At 24.8% G+C, this 21827-nt stretch overlaps 1 protein-coding gene across 1 annotated transcript; it reads left to right on the plus strand.

The window, feature by feature from the left end:
• The first annotated feature begins 370 nt into the window (after positions 1-370).
• LOC129613016 (uncharacterized) lies at positions 371-1487 on the plus strand. Its single transcript, XM_055526896.1, has 4 exons — positions 371-700; positions 752-1038; positions 1110-1353; positions 1422-1487. Exons 1-4 carry the CDS (start codon positions 677-679, stop codon positions 1485-1487), a joined length of 621 nt encoding a protein of 206 aa, XP_055382871.1. The 5' UTR covers positions 371-676.
• The last annotated feature ends 20340 nt before the right edge of the window (positions 1488-21827 follow it).

Raw genomic sequence — 21827 nt, forward strand, 5'->3', positions numbered from 1 at the left:
AAAGTAAGTAATACTTTAAATTATACTAATTTAATTAAAATAAAGTAAAATTTCATTTTAAAAATATTAAATTTTACAAATAAAAAAAAAAAAATAATTTCTAATTACTCTCCATCTTTAAATTTAATGATCTACAGGTGTATACTCTAGGAAATGTATGAGTATAAAATTTATACCTATATGAGTATAAAATTTATATTCACGCAATATTCCTTATTTATACAGATCATTGAGTAGATCATTATAGGATTAAATAGAGTAATTATAATACATATTATACATACTGATAACATCAATCATATACATAAATATACACATATTAATTATTGACTTCGACATTAATACATACATGCCAATACATAATTCTTTCTTTCCTTTACCAAACTCAAATCGCACATTTGCAAAAACAATAACATAATATACACTCGAGTATACATACTCATTAATATATAAAGCTTCTCTGTAACAAAATAATACAGAAAATTATGCCGTTATTTTTCCCAATGTGCGATATTTTTATTTTTCTTTTCAACTTTTTATTAAAAAGAAACAACAATTTTCAAATTGTAAAAATTATTCAAAAATTTGTTAGCATATTAATACAGCTTTCCAAAAAAGCACATTTCACCTATCTTTATATAATCTCATCTAATTATGTACATTTATTTCTTTCAGAATGAGTAAACTCCAAGAAAGTGATGTAAGTATTTCTTAAATTATAAATTTTAATTTATTTAACATTTACTTTCAGTTTTGTGATTTATACATAAAAAAAAACAAAAGATCCTTAATGTGGAAGTATGTGGGGCAAAAGAAAGGTGACCCCATGGAAGATATATATTTTTGCTTGCTGTGCGTGAGAGAAAACAAGAAAAAATGCTGGAGAAAAAGTGGTAACAGGAACTCTTGCCTCAAAAAACATTTGCTAACAGCACATAATATTAATTTAAATGTTGTTGATGCCTCCACATTTAACGACACAATCGAAGAAGATTTGGGCGAATTTGCCAATGTGCTTCTTAATTCTCCAACTCTTTCGTAAGTTCTCAATTTTTTTGAATATTTTAAAAACAAATTAAATAATTTTATAAATTTGTATACCGCTTAAGACCCCATTACCCAAATACTCCTGAAATGCCACGAAAAATAAACTTAAGTAAGACTCCCTCACCAAAAGTGGCACAGATTGTTCCAGTGCCACAAACGCCAGAACAACTCCCACAACAATATGAAAAGAGGCAAGTCCACTCCTTAGCGCCAATATCGATTGAAAGCTCACGAAGTAAAGAGGATAAAATATTAAGAATCAAAAAATTCGGAGAGTACATGGTCGAGACAATGATTGCGAAAGATGTAAGTACACTATAATGTAAATATTATTTTAGAAAAAAAAAATTAATTCAATATAATTCGTTTTGCAGATACCTGAGGCAAAACAAATAAAATTAGAATGTTCAATTTTGAAACAAATACTCCTAATAACATAGTATTAGTACCAATATTGTATGAGTGTATAGCATTAAAATGAAAAAGCCTTTTTCTTTCCTTGAAATTTCAAACTTACTAATTCATAATTTATAAAAACTGTATATGAACATACACATGTGTATGTATACATATTACTAACATTTTTGTATTCATTTAAAACTATTTGATGTGATGATTGAGTTTTTGAGTACAATAATCATATTAGTTAAATAAATTTCACTTGAATTAACTTGAATACAAAAAATTTCACTTATTTTTAATATTGTCACCTATTAAATGCATTTTATTCAATTAAAAATTATAGCCAAAGGCGAAATAATAAATAAATTAAGTTAAAAATTTTTTGCTTTCAGTTGTAAAATTTCTTTTGAATGATGTGACCTTTGTTGAAGGCTTATACAAATTTGCTCCTTCGTTTACAATGCTAAAAACAACATTTTAACTATGTGCATAGAGGTACGAGTACATTAAAATATATTTATATTTTTGTTTGCAACTTATAGTAGACATTCTTAAGTACAATCAAACAGTATCTACATGTTTTGAAAGCCTAACTAACTTTCAATTTGACTATCAAGTTTAAAACAAATTTTCTAGGGTTGTAAAATTTCACAAGGTTTTTAATTCATTCCAAAAAAATTATTTTTACAGTCGTTACTTAAATTACGGTCTAAGTTTGACTAGATCAACTAGCAGCTTGAACATTTTATACCAACATGTAAGAATATTTCTTGTCTAACTTTTTGAGCAAAATTTGCTTAAAATTATTTGAGGAATTACAATTTTGACTTAAGTACAATTAAAACGAAACCGTGTATTATAACATATTCAATTTCGGTTGGTAACTAAATAATTTCAAGATATTAATTAAATTTCATTAATTTAATTAACATTATGCATTGACATCCTAAAGTTTGTCAAATCAATTCAATTTATACTCGTTTTACTTTAATTGAATTTAAGACTAGGTAAATATGAGAAAATCAACTATTGTTAAGGGAAAAAGCAACTAAATCGTGTAAAATTATAATTGGAAAACTAATAAATAAATTATTCAAGCGTTTAAGCGCAGAAAATAATATTGTCTATAGATTTTTCAATATTGTTTTCACTTGTGGGATAAACAAAATGAAATCGATTTGTATCAATAACAAAATATAAATAAAAGATAATCGTGGCGCTTCGGAAAATTAAAACCAAAATATTTCTTACTATCTATGAGAAATTTAAAATGGCAATGAATTTTCCAATATTTCTTGGTTTACATACATTTTTTTTCTTTTGAATAATAAATTAGTATTTTATAATTTTACTAAAGTTTGGATATGTTTTAATTTCCGCTCACAAAGCTCAAAAGCAACTTATTTTTATTTATTCTTTTTAAATTATTGAGGCGATGTTGAAAATTTTGGTTGGCTATTCCAGAATATTTTTATTTCAATTTTGCATTGGCATTCACAAATCTGAATTAGATGTGCTCTATTATTTTCTATTGAGAAAATCATAAAAAAATCCTATTACTTATATTATTTAAAGATTGTTGGTTGGTATGGGCAAACATAGGTGCATGCAACTTTTTATCTTCACTTCATTTTGAAATTTTTGGTATTATAAACGTAAAAATTTATTTATTGTGCTCGTACAAAAAGCATATTAAATAAAGAGCGAAGACTAAATAATTGAATTATATTTTTTATTGTATTACCAGTTTATTTTTTTTATATCTATTGATATATATAAAAACAAATGCAATTTATCCAATAGTATTATTTTAAACAATAGCAATCTACATTAATAACAAATAAGAAAACCAGTTAACATTTAAGGAATGAACTGACAATTGATGATGACAAACGAAAGAAGTGAAAAGAAGAATGTAAATATATTTAAGAGAAAAATGGAATACAATGAATGCGCTTACATACCTGAAAATTTCATCAACAAAGAATGCATCCGATTTGGAATTACACTACATATGACAAAGAATAAAAATACGCTGTAATAATTTTAATTTGTTGCAGTGAAACCATAACTATTTTTCAAATTTTGTAAACACAGAAAGGCACTAAGTTGCTTCTCCTACCGCGGCATACTATAGTTAAACTCTAAAAAAACAAAATTGCCTTTAAAATTTGTCGTTATCTAAAATCCGTTACCTATAAATTTTTGATGACGTTTTTTTTCTAGATGGTTGTAGGAACCTGAAATTTTAGCAGCTTTTAGACAGTAATCAATAGATAGTTTATTTTGTTAGAAGAAATTTTTTTTCCAACTCCTCTTGAAATTTGTAAAATTTGAATTTTTGGCGGCTTATATTTCCGAAACCGCAAACCTTTTCAAATTTCTATAAACGCAAAACGCTGACAGTAAATTCCATGACATTAAAAAATATAATTATTTTTCTTAGCTCACCCAATTAACCCTTAAAATCGAGAATTATGTTAAGCCCTCTTTGAATTTATTTTTGTTTTATTTCAAAGACTGCATAAATCATTCATCCCAAATATATGCAATCCTAGAAATAGTTTCTTACCTATATAAATGAAAATAATTTTAATTTAGTGTGTGGTATACGTAGCCTGTATTTAAAGCAGTATTTTCACTTGTTGAAGGGAAAAGTGCTACAATACAAACCATTGGTTTGACTCAACTTTACTTGGATAAAATTTTTGACTTTCCTTTATGATATGTTAAGACCTTTGAACGGTACTTATGTTGAGATCTTATGAATCATCTTGTATTAATCAAGAGAATATTTAATAATAATTGGTTTACTACTCTATATTTGTATTTCAATATAGATATGTGCAAACTAGATGCCATATGGTATTAATTATTGAATGAATAGATTTGTTATTTTAATAGAGTTACTAATGATGTTGAATTGTCGGTCTTGTATATGATATGTGAGTACTAATTTTTAAAATAATTTGAAAGTACTACAATTAAAGTTTTCTCTCACTTTTTTTTCTAAAACTTTAAAAATTTTTCTTTTACTATATTGTTGTCGGTATATAGAATTAAAGTAATATGTGGTCAGAGTTTAAAGGAAATAGAATAATTAAGTGTTTTTTTATTTTCAATAGTTTCGCACGTTAGGATTAACATATTTTTATTGAAATATAATTATAACTTTGCAAATATGTATTTCGATGTACACATATACAATATAAATTAAATATTGGCATTGTAATAAATATATTTGCATTTAGAAGAAGTTTTGAAGAATTACGAAATTTATAACAAGCAATTCAGAGTGCATTTAATGTGGGAAAATATTGAACTGCTGGAAAAATCTTAAATATTGTTTAAATCATGTGCTCTTACACATATGGGTTCTGAGAAACAGTCTCATAAACGTGAAATTTTCAATCTTTAGTGCCATTTAAATTAATAAAAGTTATTTTTTTAATTTTTTAAAGAATCAAAAACAAAGTAAGATAAAGGCAGACTCTTCTTATATATTTCTTTTCGGTTATCAGCCGTTATGCTAATCACGTTTTAAAAGAAAAAATGTAACATTTAACAAATTTTCAATAAATTCATTACACGATCAAGTTTATTTTTATAAATTTCATAATTAAATTTTTAATACTATATAAAAATATTGCACACGTTAAACACTAAGAAATACGCCACCCATGTGCTAACTAGCGTTCAAAATTGCTAATTGCATTTTCCATTTATGTTATGCTAAAAAGTAGTATAAAAATTTTATAATACAATTTTAATTGAACTCGTACTTTCATTTTATGGCAAATTCAATTTTTTAATAAGGCGACTTCCACTTGAATGGCGTCTTGATATTTAAAATTTTTTAATTCTTTTTTTCACAATAAATATTTTAATCTTTCAATTTTTCTATTGTATACTGATTTAATGGCGAAAAAAAATGTTAATTACTTTATTTTTACGATTTTCTATTGATTAACAAATATAATGATTTTATTAATATTGATCACGAACATTAAAATGTAATTTTATCCAGACGAAAAAATTAACTTTCTGCAACTATGTTAATAAACGAAAAAAAATAGAGTTGACCTTGTCAACTCTGTGATACTGTGTGTGCCAAACTGCTATTGAAGTTGTACGGCAGCTACCAGAAAGAGCCAAGAAATTTTAACGAATTTTATCAAGAACATCGGCTTTAATAGTTTCTGAGATATAGTCAAATAACTTTTGAAGTTGTATGGCAGGTACCAGAAGGAGCCAAGTTATTTCAAAGTCTTTTATGAGACACATTGGTCCTACCCGAACCAGTAGCCCGATCGTGTCCAATTTGAATAGGGTTCTGGCACTTACTACAATAAATCATTTGTGAAAATTTGGTGAACATATCTCAGTTAGCTTTTGATTTATCGTTGGGACGGGCGGGCGGACGGACGGACAGACAGACAAATCTAAATCAACTCAGAATTTGATGCTGATCAAAAACATACACTTGAGTCTATATCTAAGACCGTTATTTCTTAGCGTTACAAACGGTAAGTCAAATTTAGTATATCCTTCGAACATACGTTCGTACGGGTATAAAAATGTCAAAGAATTTTCATACATTACGGGTTTTTTAACAACTCATTGTGTAAATATCTGTGGTATATGATTACATAATAATATGGACGGCATTGGCATATTTTATGCTCTTTATCAAGTGATTGATTACTAAAACAAAAGTGTAAAATGGATTGCCACAGATTAATTTTGAACAAAGTTAATATCATATACGTATGATTTGTAAAATAAACTACTCAAAAAAGCCTATAGAATAAAATTTGAATGAGACTTTGAAAAAATAATTTTTTAGGGACAATTTCGATATTATATGATAAATTTATTGATTAGTAATAATTAAAGAATATTAATGTTTGACATTTTAGTCATAGAAGCGTTTCGATTTCGCTTCAGCAGTCATGTGTTCCCGATATTGTATATTAAATTATATGATTCAAATTACGATATATGTAAATAAAAGACAATAAAAATCTTATTTAATCTTATTTAAAAATGAACTAAGAGATTCTTGGAAATGTGCTTAGCTTATATTATATTATAATTATAAATTGAGAGAAATCTCATTTTCCAAGCGGTTTTTTTGATTTTTTATGTGGCTAGAATTTGTTGTATGTGTACTGCATTTATTGAATGTGTAATGATTTCACACCCTTTATTTATATATGTAAGTTTCTACTACTTTTATTCTACTACATATACTACTTCTGATTAAACACATAAGAGAAGTAACGAAGGTAAAGTCCTTTTATGATTTGGTTTAGATTGTAAAAATAAAAATTATGAAAATTGGTTAAAATGTTTTAATAAAATTATTTTTAGGTCTAATTCTTTTTTTTATCGTATATAATTTGAATAAGAATTTTATGACTATTTTTCATTCTATTTTTTGTAATTTTTTGTGTATGAAAATGTATGAAAGACCTTTCACTTGCTTTTCATAATTTTAAATTTGAATTTTGTTTGGGAAATTAAGCAATTAATTTATTTGATATTTCTGTAGGAGATAAAGTTTTTTCTAGGGCGATGTGTAACAATATTTGTGAAGCTAATTGAATTTTTAAATTAAAATACATTTGTAAATACGTTGAATATATTTGTAATACCTTGAAACGTGTTGCGTTCATATAATTCAAATTATTAATTTGCACTCTTATATTATTATTTACACATTGCCATATAAGCTTCATATCAACACTAATGTGGTTAATCTTTTTGAAAACATCGAACGAGTTTAAAAGCATAATATTCGAATACTAAGGTAGGACCGCAATAAAGTAATGCTAAGACTTTCAATATGCTCATACCAATCCTCATTATGAACCGTGTTTATCAGAGTTGTTGATTATCAGTGCTGCGCTTGCTGCGGAAAAAGTTTCTGATACCAGGTCGCTTTAAAAAATAATAAGTTATAAGCCTCGATGGACTTGAGTACACTAGAAACTACACTACTTTGTTTTCAGGTACTAAACATGAAAGAATTTATAAAAATAAAAGTTTTAAGAAAAGTGTTAAAATCGAACTTCCATTTTTTTTTCAATTATTATTCTGATTAAAAATTTGAAGTGATCAGTAAAAAATCAACTGCTAGTTCTATTATGTGGATTGACGAAAGTGATACACAGGGTTATGAAAATATTCCATAAGCACTTTTTTAAATTTTAAAGAAGTTTCCAAGCTTCTAGTTAATAAATTTAGAAATTTGTACATTTTTTTTCTTAGTAGAGCTCTACTTTGTGTCTTTCAATTTCCTTGAAAAGTTCGGCATTCAAATTTCGACAAAAAGCGCAACATATAAAAAATGGCTCCCTTTGGTGATTTTTGATCTCTTTGAAAAAATATGCTGGTTCATCTTCTTAACAACCGAAGTTGAAATATTAAATTTCAAAGAAAGTAATTTAATTATTTCTCTTGATATTACCATGAATGTAAATTTGGTTTGTATTAAAAGTCCAGTCTCGCAGACCTAAAATACATATCTCAAAAACTATAATCAATCCGTTAAATGACTAAAATAAATTCAGATTTAAAGTTCAGCCGAAAGAGGTATACACGGCAGACCCTCCTCGCTCAAAATACTTTATTTACATTTCTCTAGCTAACATTATCAATGTTCCTAGCTAACATTTTCATAAAATTTTTATAAATCATATATTTCAATTAAAAATCATATGTAAACGAACGACGTATTTAAAATAACATTCATAATATTGTTATGAATGAATTTTGTTAAAATAAATTAAACCAACAAATACTAGCGATTGTAGGAACCAAAACAAAAACCAAAAAAAAAATAAAAATTAAAATGACATGCGCTTTTTTTTGTTATTGAAAAGGGGAAGTGATTCAATTTAATTTTAGTTGAAATAGAAATTGAATGCTATGTTTGAACAAAAACAAATTATTACTATTGTTCTAAAATGAAAAATTTAAATATTATGAAAGTTACCGGCATTTTTTGTATGATCAATTTTAATTCAATTGCATCCTTATCAATTTTGTATTGAAATTAAAAAAACAAAAACAAAAAAATTTTTTTTCTTCTATTTTTATTATTATTATATTTTTAAGGATATCTTTTAGATTTCCTTATTATCAGTATAAAATTTGAAGTTATCGGATAAAGTCGATTATTGTCGCATAAAATATTCATAATTTAAGTAATTACAAAAAATTATAAACGTATGAACTGAGTATACTTACGAAATTTTTATTCTATACTAAATGAATGAAAATCTGAACAAAATATTATAGAATAGAAGAAAATGTATTAGGAAATTTTTGGAGTAAAAAAAAAATTTTCCTTCTTTTATACTTTATGGTTATGTTTAGTATATAATATGTATATACACCTATAAATAAGAATGAAAAATTAAAGTTTCAATCAGAATAATTTGAACTTTTCAAATGTTCGGTACTTGCGTGGCATTTTATTTTTAATAAAAAAAAATTTTTCATATTTAAAATAATAATATGTTCGTACTTTTGAGAAATAAAAAATTTTATAATGATTTTTGTTTTATAAATTTTATAAAAAAATATTAATGAGTTTTATAAATTTTCATAAAATATTTTAACATAATTCTATATTAAATAATTGCCAGCTTTTCGTGAAAAATCCAAATAATGTGAAACAAACAAAAAACAACAAAAATAATAATATAATATATTTAAATTTTGTAAAATAAATATGTAGTGTAAGGATATTTGTGTAAAAATATGTGGAAAAAAAATGTGAATAAAATAATTTTTTTGTTTTTAATTTCAAATTTAAAATTAAAATGTTTTAATAATAAAAATTGTAAATTTATTGTGATTAATTAAATATATTTTATTAAGTACAAATTTGTTAAGAATTCAAATTGAAAATATCAAAATTGTTTAATAATAAAAATTTAAATTAAAAAGTTTTAAATTTAAAAGTGCGATATAAAAAAATTACAAACACACAAAATATTTTTCTATTTGGATAAGGATGTTTTATATGGATATAATATTTATATATGTATATACTTGTATGTTTTATTTAAAATATCCTTGAATTTTATTAAAAGTTTATAAAATATTTTTAACTGTTATTTTAATTTAAAATTTTTTTAATTATTTATGCATAAAAATAAATGTTCTATTAAATTTTAAGAAAATTTTTAAAGATTTTTTATTTTCAACAATTAAATTACATAATATGTTATAATATAATAGAATATAGTTCAAATAATACTAGTTATATAATATATTAAACAACTGCTTCAAATTAAATTAAAATTTTTACAATAAAAATTACGTATTTAAATTTTTCCAACAAATTGCATTTAATAAATTTTCCAATATTATATTGAAATACAAAATTTAAGAAGGAAGGAATTGAAAAGATTTATTGAATTACAAAAATGGATTTTTAAATTTATGGTGGGTAAATTAATTTATATATATATATAGTTATTTTATATAATAGCATTTAATTGCAAGTGAAAATCGATTTTCAATAATATCATTTACGTTATTTTTTTTAAGATTAATTTAATTTTAATTTTAAAATTGATTTACTATTGGATGACGAGTCTACTACTCCATAAGTTAGGTATTACACCATATTGAAATTAGAACTTGAAAATATTTGATGATTTTTTTGTTTGGTATGAAAAATTTGTGTTGTAAGCTAAGTCCTCGAGACTCGTAATTTTCTAATAGAACATTTTCAGTTACAACATGATATAAATTTGGACAATTTTTATTCGGTTTTACGACATGGTTCCTGATACGATGATAAAATTTTTTTTTTGACAGGAAGATAAAAATCTATGCCGAATTTAGTTATAAGGCAAGTCTAAAGCACAAAGATCGACAATGAACTCTTTCTAGTTAAAAATACTAGTCGATAGTTAAAAATATGAATTGAAGTTATATACATATTAACTTAATCAGACGGTACGGTAGAATTTTCACCTAATTAGTAAACTCAATGACGCAAAAAAATGGGTAATTGTTATCTACAATATCATGTATTAGCCCTATGCTCCGCCCAGGAGCGAAGTAGGATAAAAAAGAAAAAAAACACTTCAATTTAATCGAATTTTATTTTATATTTATTTTTGTTACAAAATTGAATTTTTTTGGTTGCCTTATTATATTTTGTTGTTTTTTTTAAGTTTGTTACATTTTTTTAAAATAAACAGGTGAATTATATTATAAATAGTTTGTCTAATTCACATTTTGGTACCAGTTTTTTTTTTTACCACCTCAAACCAAAAATTCGAGTTACGACATAAATTTCTGGAACCAAAAATATCATATCCCGAGAACTTAATATATTTGGTTTTAGAGAAGCTTTGGAGAACTTTATTTATTTGAATTATTTATTTTATTTGATTGTATTTCTGTGATTTCAGTATATGAATGGTGTTGAAATTTAATTTTATTACGCACTTGTTTTTACTTTTTTTTGAATCATTATATGACGTGATTGCGGTTGTCGTATGGCAGGTGGTACAATGAATTTCAAACCATAAATATTATTTGTTTCAAATTACTGATAATCATTGTCCATAATACAAGATTCGATATAAAAATGACCAATAGGTCCAATTGGACCAATTGGTAATTTTTTATGACGTAATAATGAAATGGGTACATCATATTTAAAAGTTTTTCTTATTTATAAAATTGATAAGCCAAAAATGTCGCGTATGTTCAAAAGTTTTTTTTGCGACAACACAGGGTCTATAACCTGCGACAATCGAATAATGATTGTTAAAACAAATTAGAAAATTTTGGTATAGTGTTGTAAAAGTGTTAGCCTATTCAGAATTATATGCCATAAGCACTAAACTGGTCATACATAAAAGAACTAGTGAACGCATTCTAGTGTCACAGCTAACTTCTTTATGTAAAAGAAATAGTTATCCCATATAGATACTTGAAACAAATTTCAGTGAAAATTGCAACAATAGTTACATTTTTCCTAAAATTTATGCTTCGTAAATCTAAATGAGGAGAAAATTTTTTTAGAAAATAATTTGTTAAAATTTTAACATTTTCGTAAAAAATTTTTTCAAAGGAAGGAAATTGATATTTCAGTGACATTTAAAATTGAATATTGTAGAGTTTTGTAAAAAAAAAAAAATTCTAAAAATATTTGAAAAAGTTTATTATGAAATTTTTCTCATTATTCTTTTTTTTTTATTCTCGTTATTGCTTTTATTCATTTTAATAAAATATAGAGTTTTACTTACCTATATAATATACTTTTATTCTGATATGAAAGCGTAAAATAAAATTTACATAAGGGATTAGATGACTAGTCCAAACATTTTCTTTTATCGTTAGGATCCTTTAAAACTTTTTTTTTTCGTTTAATTTCATGAATTGAAAAAATTTATGATAACGCAAAATAAATAAATCTAAATGGATTACAAAAGGAAAAAAATGTGTATATATGTATGTGTGTATTATGTGTATATATATACATACATACATCATGTATATGGTATGTAGTATGGTAGATTATATAAAAATTTATTTATTGGATTTATTTTGTCTACAATTTTTGTAATGTTATCGTTGAAAAAAAAAAAACGAAAAAAAAAAATAATAAATTTTTCTCCATTTAAAAAACACCTAACTTGAATTTTTAGAACAAATATTCAGGAACAAAAAAATCAGTAATTTTAAGTATCATTATTGAATCCGATTAAATTTGAATATTAAATATTTGGGTAAAAGAAATGGAAAAGTCTCAAATCCCATCATTCATAGCTACTTAACTATTTTTCAATTACTCTTCACATTTTAATCCCGATTTCTGTTCAACAATAAGTGTACACACCTATATATTATAATATAATTATGTAAAAAATATTATTTAATTACAATTATAATTTATGTCTATAAATTATTTTAATGAATTACGTGAAATAAATAAATATATAACTATAGTGGTAGGAAAACTGAAACAAATTGAGAGTTGAATTCAATTTCATGATAGTGTAAAAAATGTAAAGAAAGTGTAAATGAGAAATTATATAACTTAAATATTAAATATAAGAATTGTTTTTATAACTTTAATAAAATCAATTGAAATGTTATACATATAAAGTAACTAAAAATAATTTTTGCTCATTATTTTAATTAAGATAATTAAATTGAAATTAAAAATTTATTACTTTAATACTAGACACAAATTTTGTCTCACAAATTCTCCATTCAAATTTCTTAGTAAAAAATTGAGTTTTATTTCACCTCTGAAATGAAAAAAGGATAAGGCTTATAGTAAGTTATGTAATTTTTCTTCTAAACAAAAAATTTATATGGTTTAGCTTAAATAGTTCTACTTTTATAATGAAAATGTTACGACAAAAATATTATTGTATACATAATTTACCATAATAATAGAAGACAATTTTTGTATAGCAAATATTTAGGTATTCATAGACGCCACGACGTATGAATTTGATATTATAGTAAGAGTATGTATATAGGTTGCACATAAACATACTAATATTCTTTATACATACGTACACACACTCTTAGTATAAAAAAATTTAAAAATATTTACTGTTAAATTCTATTTCTCTTTAATTACGACAATATTAATTCTAATTAAATACAGAAATAAACGAATTATTTTTAAAATAAGTGCAAAAATTTAATGAAATATTTTTGTGATATATACATATGTTATTTGAATAGTTTTTCATATATTGTAAAACAAAATTGTTATTATTATGAAAACCTAAACAGCAAAAACTACTAATAAATGTTCAAATGAAACACGCGAAGTGAGTGTGTAATAAATTTCAATTATTTTAAATTTTTCTATAATCTCTTTTATCTTGATTTGGGAAATTTCAAGAAAAAGGATTTAGAATGTGTGTTCATTATTCATTAACAATTGATTTTTCCTATTAAAACATTTATAGGAACTCAGTAGAATTCTCTTTAGCGAAGGATTGAGAATTTCAAGTGAGAATTTACATGTACAGTTGTTTATATCGTGTTTATTAATAATTTAATCGGAAAATATAATATTACTGTTCTAGTGAATACGTCATTTACCATTTTATGCTTACTCAACAAACTACGTCTGATCTCTTAGTTCAAATAGTAGAAAATTATGCGTATTTATAGAATGAGAATAACAAAATATTCATGTTTTACAATCAAATCTAAAAAAATTTCTAAAAAAAAAGTTTTTTGTTTATGTAAGTGTATATATAAAATAAGTTTAATAAAAATTAAATTCAAAATTTGCAAAATACAATTATAATAACTTGTTGATAAATAAAAAGCCTTTTTGTTTATAATATTTTTATATGAAAAAAAAAATAAAACAATAAATAAAATAACAGAAAAAAAAAGTTTTCATCAGGTCATTCGATTTGTATTTAAATACACACATATTATACAACATACATGTAGTATACATCTCTAATAAGTATGTGTGTGTGTACTTGATTTTCAAATCCATTTTAGCTATAATTTATTAACAAAATTTTAAAAAGCCACATGACTTCTAATTTTATTAGACTAACACGGAAAATAAACTTAGTTGAGAAATTACTAATAAAAAGTCAATTTAAATATTGCTTGTTGTTGCTTTTTAGCACTTTTCCAAAAAAATTTTGAAAAAAAGTGCTTACTAGTTTCACTCTGTCCGTCCGTCCGTCTGTCCGTGTGTCTGTTTACAAAACTTCTACACCCTTGAAGATAGAAAGCTGAAATTGAAATTGTACGTATATAGATCTTTACTAGAAATTTATTTCCGTAGAACAAAATTTTTATCTATCTCCCCCCCTTTAGAAGTTATACCCCCCCAAAACCCAAAAAATTGCCTTTTTTAACTATTTGTTGCAATGAAACCATAAGCATTTTTGAAATTTTGCAAACGCAGAAAGGCAGCGGCTTGCTTCCACTAGCGCGGTATACTATAGTTAAACTTTAGAAAAACAAAATGGCCGTTCAAATTTACCGTTGTATAAAGTTTTTTTTTTTCTTCAAATTTTTGATTTCATTTTTCTTCTAAACCCCAGCCTGTAGAAGCTTAAAATTTTAGGAACTTTTAGACATTAATAAATAGTTCATTTTGTTAGAAGAAAATTTTTTTCTATCTCCACCCCCTTTCAAATTATCGCCTCTTGAAATTTGTAAAATTTGAATTTTTGACACCTTGTATTTCCGAAACCGCAAGCTTTTTCAAATTTCTATAAACACAAAAAGCTAACGGCAAATTCCATGACATTAAAAAATATAATTATTTTTCTCAACTCACACAATTAACCCTTAAAATTGAGCATTATGTTAACCCCACTATGTATTAATTTTTGCTTTATTTCAAAGACTGAATAGATCGTTCATCCTAAATATATGCAATCCTAGAAATAGTTTTGTATATGAATGAAAATAATTTTAATAGTGTGATAGGTATACATAGATTGTATTTAAAGCAGTATTTTTACTAATATTGTTGAAGGGAAAAGTACTACTATACAAATCATTGGTTTGACCCAACTTTATTAAAAAATTTTTGTGTTTGGGGCATATACATATAATTGTAGTTTTAGTATACATACAGTCACTTCTCTTAAGGCGCTTATAAAACAAAATAAGAAAATATTTTTAAAAATAATCTAAAAAAAGAAAAATATGGCAATATTCCGGCAAGCATCCATCTAATGACCTTCTGGTCATCAGACTTCCACGGACCTCTCTGACCTTTCTAATTCTTTATTTTATTCATATTTCGCATAACTCTTCAAAAATCATCCCATTTTACATTATATATATATATAGCTACTTCTAAAGTGTTAAAAGGTACGGGTACATCTAGAAGAGCTAGAGCATGGTACAATTAGATAAAGCTGTGCTAGTACGGTCCCCAAAAAAGCTAGAAAAATACATTTTTATTAAAAAAAAGCGCTTCTCCCCTAATATTAGTAGGGATAGTAATAAATATTGAATAGTAATCTTTTGGTAACTTTCGTGTAATTTATGAAAGTTGTACAATTTGATGATACCCTTGCAGTTTATTATACTTAATATTTAACCAAACAGTTTTAACAAAAATATACCTCTTGAAAAAAAAATTGTTGAAAGTTCGGATTTTTATCAAGAAAACAAACAATTACACTATGAAAGTGTAAACGATAAAAATTTTAAACAGTGCCCAAGTTTACTAGGTATTCAGTGCAAGTAGATATTTTACCGGCCGACTTTGTATACATTTTGAACATACGAGTACATATTTGAAATTTTAAAATAAAACAATTCGCAAATATTAAGGTATTCTTACAGAATTTTGAATAAGTTTTGGAGTAAAATGCAAAAAACACCTCTACAGGTAAATTAAATAAAAACTAATATGAAGTGAGAAAAAAATATGATTTCAAAGAAAATAGTTTTTTTTTTCTTTTTGTTTTTTCACCTTCACTTTCTTTTATTGCCCGTACCTTCACACATGCATGGAATTCCAAGAGTATATTAAGTTTTTTTTTTATTACTTAATTTTAATCAAAGTAATTTTTTTTTGATATTTACTTTTCTTTTCCCTTGGCATATATGAAGAATTATTTCTGTAGCATAATAAAAATTTTGTATATAAAATAAATTTTAAGGTAAAATATTATAAGCGATTTTTCGAAAAACACAAAAAAAATATTGTTATTAAAATAAATATGAACACACTCACGTACCTGAACACTTAATATCACTACACTAGATATACTCACGGAATATTAAAATATTTTGTTTATTATAAACCAAAAAAAAAAATATATATTGATTAAATATTGAGCGATAGGTAAATTTCTATTTTAGCTTCTTATTAATTTATGCTTTGGTACAATGTATACGAGTATATGTATATTATATATATATGTACGTTTAATATTTTATCTTTTCTCAATTTATAAATATTAATAAATTACAAAATTATTTTAATTTTTAATATCCTTCTGTACTTTAATAGAAAATGCTTTAATAATGAAAATTTCGTGAGAAAATTTTATGAGCTTAAAGTTTCTATATTTAATATTTTTCAATAGAATCATACATGCTTACAATATTCCTTCGAAAATAAATTATTAAAATTTTAAAATTTATTATTTATTTCTTATGAAAATTTATTAATCCATAAATTATTATTAACTTAATAAGATTTTTTCGTAATAAATTTAATTTTAATATTGTTCTTTGTACATTGCATATGTTTAGGCGACGCTTGTTTTAATGTTTGCTTTAAATTACAGGAAATAATTGAAACTGAATGTTTACTATAGCTACGTAAATAAAAAAATTAAGTTTGTAGTTACATTTGACGACACACAATCCATCATCTTTAAACTATTCCTTTAAAAGAAAGTCCCAAATTTTAGAAACAATTTGTAGTCATTATTCAGTTAGTAAATAAAAACATTTTTTTATACTCTTTATATGCATATTTATACTTATGCTTGCAAGTATACAATATTACTCTTGAACAACTGTTGAATGTGTTAGAGAAATTACAGATTTCCCTTTTTTAAAAAATATTAAAAATGTGTACTTGGTGACCATAACAATATAGTATTACCGAAAATTTACAACTCAATAAATTTTCAATATATAATGAATATATTTTTAATCTGAAAAAATTGATTTTGTTTTAAAAGAGGGTACATTATTAATACAGGGTGGTTTTGAAAGGTACACAATAACATATACCATTCGTTAGAGGTTCGAAAATGGGTAAAACATTTGTTCAGGACTGGGTGCCATATCTCAAGGATTTCCGAGTTCCAGGGATTTTAACAAATTTTCACGAAATCTTTTTTTATCCAAGTTTTTTTTTATTATAACTTCCGTTCTGAAAAGATGGGGACTTCAAACAAAGATGCGGTTTGATTCTGTACTTTATGTACCTTCGGAATACCAAGCATTCGAACTTTAGGGAAAATCAAATTTTTCCGTTGTTTTATTTTTTCAGTTTTTTTTAACTAGAAAAATTTCGAAAGAAATTTTATTTTTATAGAGTTTTGCCCAGCTGCTTAAGCTTTAATTTAATTTCTCAAACATTAAAAAAATTTTTATTTTACAGAAAATTTAGCACAAAAACCGTTTCTATGTCAAGATTTTAAAGGCCTATTTTTCACTATTTTTTATTTGCGCTGTAATTATCAAATTAGTGAATTTTGGATGACGAAAGTCACTCGAAAAAACAGTTGACATTTTTAAGAGCCGTTATTTTTTTACAAAATCTGAATTTTAATGTTTTTATCGAAATGAACCAATAATAACAAAATTGAAACGAAATTTCATACAAACTTTTAATTTGAAAAACAAAAATTGATTTTAAAAAATTTGAAATTTTTGAAAAAAAAACTAGAATTTTATATTAGGAAAAACAAAAAAAAATCTAGTAATCAAAAATTTTTTTTCGAAACTTTTCTTGGTAAGAAAAATGAATTTTTTTTTATTTTTGCCAATTTTTATAAGAAATGGTACCTATATGGTTTGAAATTTTTAAATGCATTTTTCTCAGATTGGGTGCAATTTAAAAATTTGAAAAAATAATTTTCGGAGTGTAGACACCATTTGGCATCTGAAGTTATTAAAATTATCCAGCTGGAGCGAATTTTTAAAGGCATGCCATATAATTTTTGACATTTCTTTTCATAGAAAAAAATTTTTTTTAATAGGAAAATTTAATTTTTTTAGACAAAATGGAGTTTGTAGATAATATAGTATTAACATTCTGAAACTAATAAAAAAATAATTTAATGGGATTAATAAATTTGCATAATGTTGATGCAGCTAAAGAGGTGTTCCAGCAAAACAATCAATTTAAAATATACGATTGAATAGAAATAGATTTGAAAGAAAAAAACCATAAATTCTTGCCGAATGAGGTGAATTTCCTAGGAGAATTTGGTGTTTGAGAAATTTGTTAAATTTTTGATAAAGAAATATTAAATTGAATTTAAATTTAGTTTTATTAACATCTGCTTTGATTTTAATTGAATTAGTTGCCGACAGTATTTGTGGTTTTTGTACTATATTTTCTGTAGCTTAAGCAATTAAAGTTTAAGCAGCTGGGAAATTTTCTATAAAAAAAATTTCAAGGTTTAAAAAATGTTCTTACGAAATTATCCAGTTAGAAAAAACTGAAAAAATAAAACAAGGGAAAAATTTGATTTTCCTTAGAGTTCGAATGCTTGGTATTCCGAAGATGCATAAAATACAGAATTAAGCAACATGTTTATTTTAAGTCCTTTACTAGGCCTCTTGGAAACTATTTTTTTGAAGTTCCTATCTTTTGCAGAACGAAAGTTATACTCAAAAAAAAACTTGAATAAGTAAAAATTTCATGAAAATTCGTTAAAATCCCTGAAAATCGGAAACCCTTGCGATTTGGCACCCAGTCCGGAACAAAAGTTTTACCCATTTTCGATTCTTTAACGAGTGGTATATGTTGTTGTATACCTTTCAGAATAACCCTGTATATGTACATATAGGAAAGTTAAAGTACTTTATGTTCCTTTATATTGAAATATGAAAGCAAACTGTTATACATATGTATAAGTGTAATCGTTTATCAGAGCTAAAAGAATTTTGTCTTTGCGAGATAAATAATCTCATACTAATGCAGTTGAGACAAAAATGTGTTGCTATAAAACAGATATCTTAACTTATTAGCACTTTAATGGAAATTTTACAGTTATAAAGCTTTTATTAAATCCATCTGCTACTTAACGATTGCACTTAACTATATTCAAAGGGTTACTGTAATTACAAAGAAAAATTGTAAAAATTATTTTAAAAATTTTAATAGAAGGCGGTTCGGTTTTAATTTTTTTTTGTTTGGGAATGTTAAAAGTTTTAAAATATTATACACAAATTGTATTTCTCTATATGAATGTGTGTACACAGTATGTAATGTTAAAAGGAAACTTCAAAATTATTCTGTCACCTGTAAAAATAATAACAACAAAAAATAAAAACACAAAAACAAAATCTGTAATATCTTAAAAGCCTCGTTTTAGAAAATGGCCGTAACATTTACATCATTATAAAATATCCAGATATTTTTATGCAGATAATAAATTTTTAGAAGGTTTGATTAGATGGTTCATTCATCTGACAAGTTATTGACAAGTAAAGTAAAAAATAAAGAAGATACCAGAAAAAAAGAGAAAATTATTCGATTCTTAAATAATAATTTTTCCAATAAAACAAAAAAAAAACAAGAAAACCAGCAAGATAAAAAGAAAGTACACGTTAATAGGGAAGATCTTAAAAAGACTGTGTTTTAGTGAGAAAAGAATTCTTAAGTATTTTCTTTAACATCTTTAGAAGTAAATTGAGTGTAAAAATAAAAACAAAAAGAAAAACGAAATAAGTAGGGAATTTATTTGAATTCTATTAAAAACAAGAAGAAGACACTCTGATTTTTTATTGCTTTTGGTTTAGAGTTTTGATCATTTCTTTTGATTATTTATCGTTTTCCTTGAACAAAGTATATTAGGCAGTAAAACTTATGAAAAGATTGAAAAAAAAGGAGAGAAATTGATTTCATTAAAAGAACAGTTTTCAAGTGATTCTTTATATATATGATAAAGGAATACATCAATTTTGTCCTTACAAAACAAGGAGAATTTTTCAAGAACGAGTTCTTTTCTGTTATACTTATAAACAGAAGCAACAGAATATAGTGAATCTTTTATGAAATATTATCTTAAAAGGATCAAAATGTACATAGGATAGTTAATCAATTGATTTAAGAAGTCAATTTATTCTAAATATTGGCAATTATTATGAAAAATTTCTTAAAAGTAATATTGTGATTAATTTGAAAATATATTGAAGATTTGAAGTTGATGAAACATTTTTCACAATATGTTATTTTTATAAGTACGATATAAGGTTTAAATTGATGATATTAATCATAAAGGATTTAACATATCTGTAAAGTAATGATAAAATTAAATCAATATAAATAATTAAGGTTAGGCAGAAAGTTTGTAAATTTATTTGTGACATAAGGGCAATATCTGAGCAGGTATATTCCATGTGAGTGGTGTATTGTCTTTTAAAAATTCATATAGAGACTTCCATGCCACTGTATTGTCTAATTATTTTTCATCACCTCTTAAAATTACTTATACATATTTTTTTACTGCATCCAGCGCCGGATCTACTATAAATGCATAGTACGCATTTGCAATAGGCGCTGAAAAATAGGGATGCCATTGAATACTTTAAAAAAAAACTAAACTTAAAAACTAAAAAATTGAAAAATAAAAATTTTTTTTTTTAATTTTTTAATTCTATGACTACTCTTACAACCAGCTTGTGCGTAGAGTTACAAGAAAATGGTTTCAAAAAAAGATCACTGAAAATTATTGTACTTACTAAGTTTTTTTATGATTTTTTATTTTCTGTTTCCTTTAGTGTGATAATTCTGCCATGAAAGAAACCTATCCGGGCCCATTAGATATGTATTCTTGTTCAGAATCTAATTCTAAGTCGATCTAGATATATCCGCTCGTCCATTTATTGATAAAGTACTGTTTGAGAACGCAAAAAGCTAGAGACTTCAAGTTTGACACTGATTTATTATACTCATATTGGAATTGAGGATTGGGTAAGATTTGCCCAGTGGAGTAGGAAAAATAGGTGGTTTAAAAAAAAGTCACCGAATGTGGTTATGCGGTAAACCATCAAAAACTTTTCTGAGATTTCTACAACTTAGAGGGTAACTGATAGATCAATAAAATTTTAATTGTAAATTGTACACTTATTTCAAAGCACTCTTTTCTAAAGAAATTTAGACGTACTGACTGTACTGTTACTTTTATAGTCTTGTAATGAGTGGAAAAGTTTTCAACTTTTGAGTTAATGTGTATATTTAACTTAAAATAGGCGGATATTTAATTTTGGCTCAAGGCTGAAATTAATTTTTTCTTTATTTTCTAAAATAAAAAATTTGTCATTTTTAATAACGCTATTTGTGCTACTCGCAAAAATTTATTTTATTTATAATTCCATAAATTTCAAGTTAGTCAATATTCAATAAGCATATAATTTTAAAAGAATCTTCAATAGAACAAAAGAAATTACACTTACATACACCTGTAATGGTACGCCCAATGACGGCCTGGTGATCTCGGGGCAGTGGTAGTAAAACGGTTCATTTGTGCTAATTGGGGAGCGGCTGACCTACTGCACCAGTCACGTCAACCAACCAACACTTACATATATGAAAATTTGAAGAATTTTGTTAAAAGCAGCACTTACACATTTGAATATATTTGACAATATGTTAAAAAAGTTCACCTCTTACCCAATGCGATTAT

Source organism: Condylostylus longicornis, unplaced genomic scaffold, assembly GCF_029603195.1.
Source record: "Condylostylus longicornis isolate FDR11 unplaced genomic scaffold, ASM2960319v2 ptg000004l, whole genome shotgun sequence".
Classification (NCBI taxonomy): Eukaryota; Metazoa; Arthropoda; class Insecta; order Diptera; family Dolichopodidae; genus Condylostylus; species Condylostylus longicornis.

What these genes read in the sequence shown, in the direction of transcription:
- LOC129613016 (XM_055526896.1), top strand. Translation starts at nt 677, where the DNA reads ATGAGTAAACTCCAAGAAAGTGAT. An exon ending in GTAAACTCCAAGAAAGTGAT is followed by an intron (nt 701 to 751) that starts GTAAGTATTTCT and finishes ATTTACTTTCAG; the next exon opens with TTTTGTGATTTATACATAAA. An exon ending in CTTAATTCTCCAACTCTTTC is followed by an intron (nt 1,039 to 1,109) that starts GTAAGTTCTCAA and finishes ATACCGCTTAAG; the next exon opens with ACCCCATTACCCAAATACTC.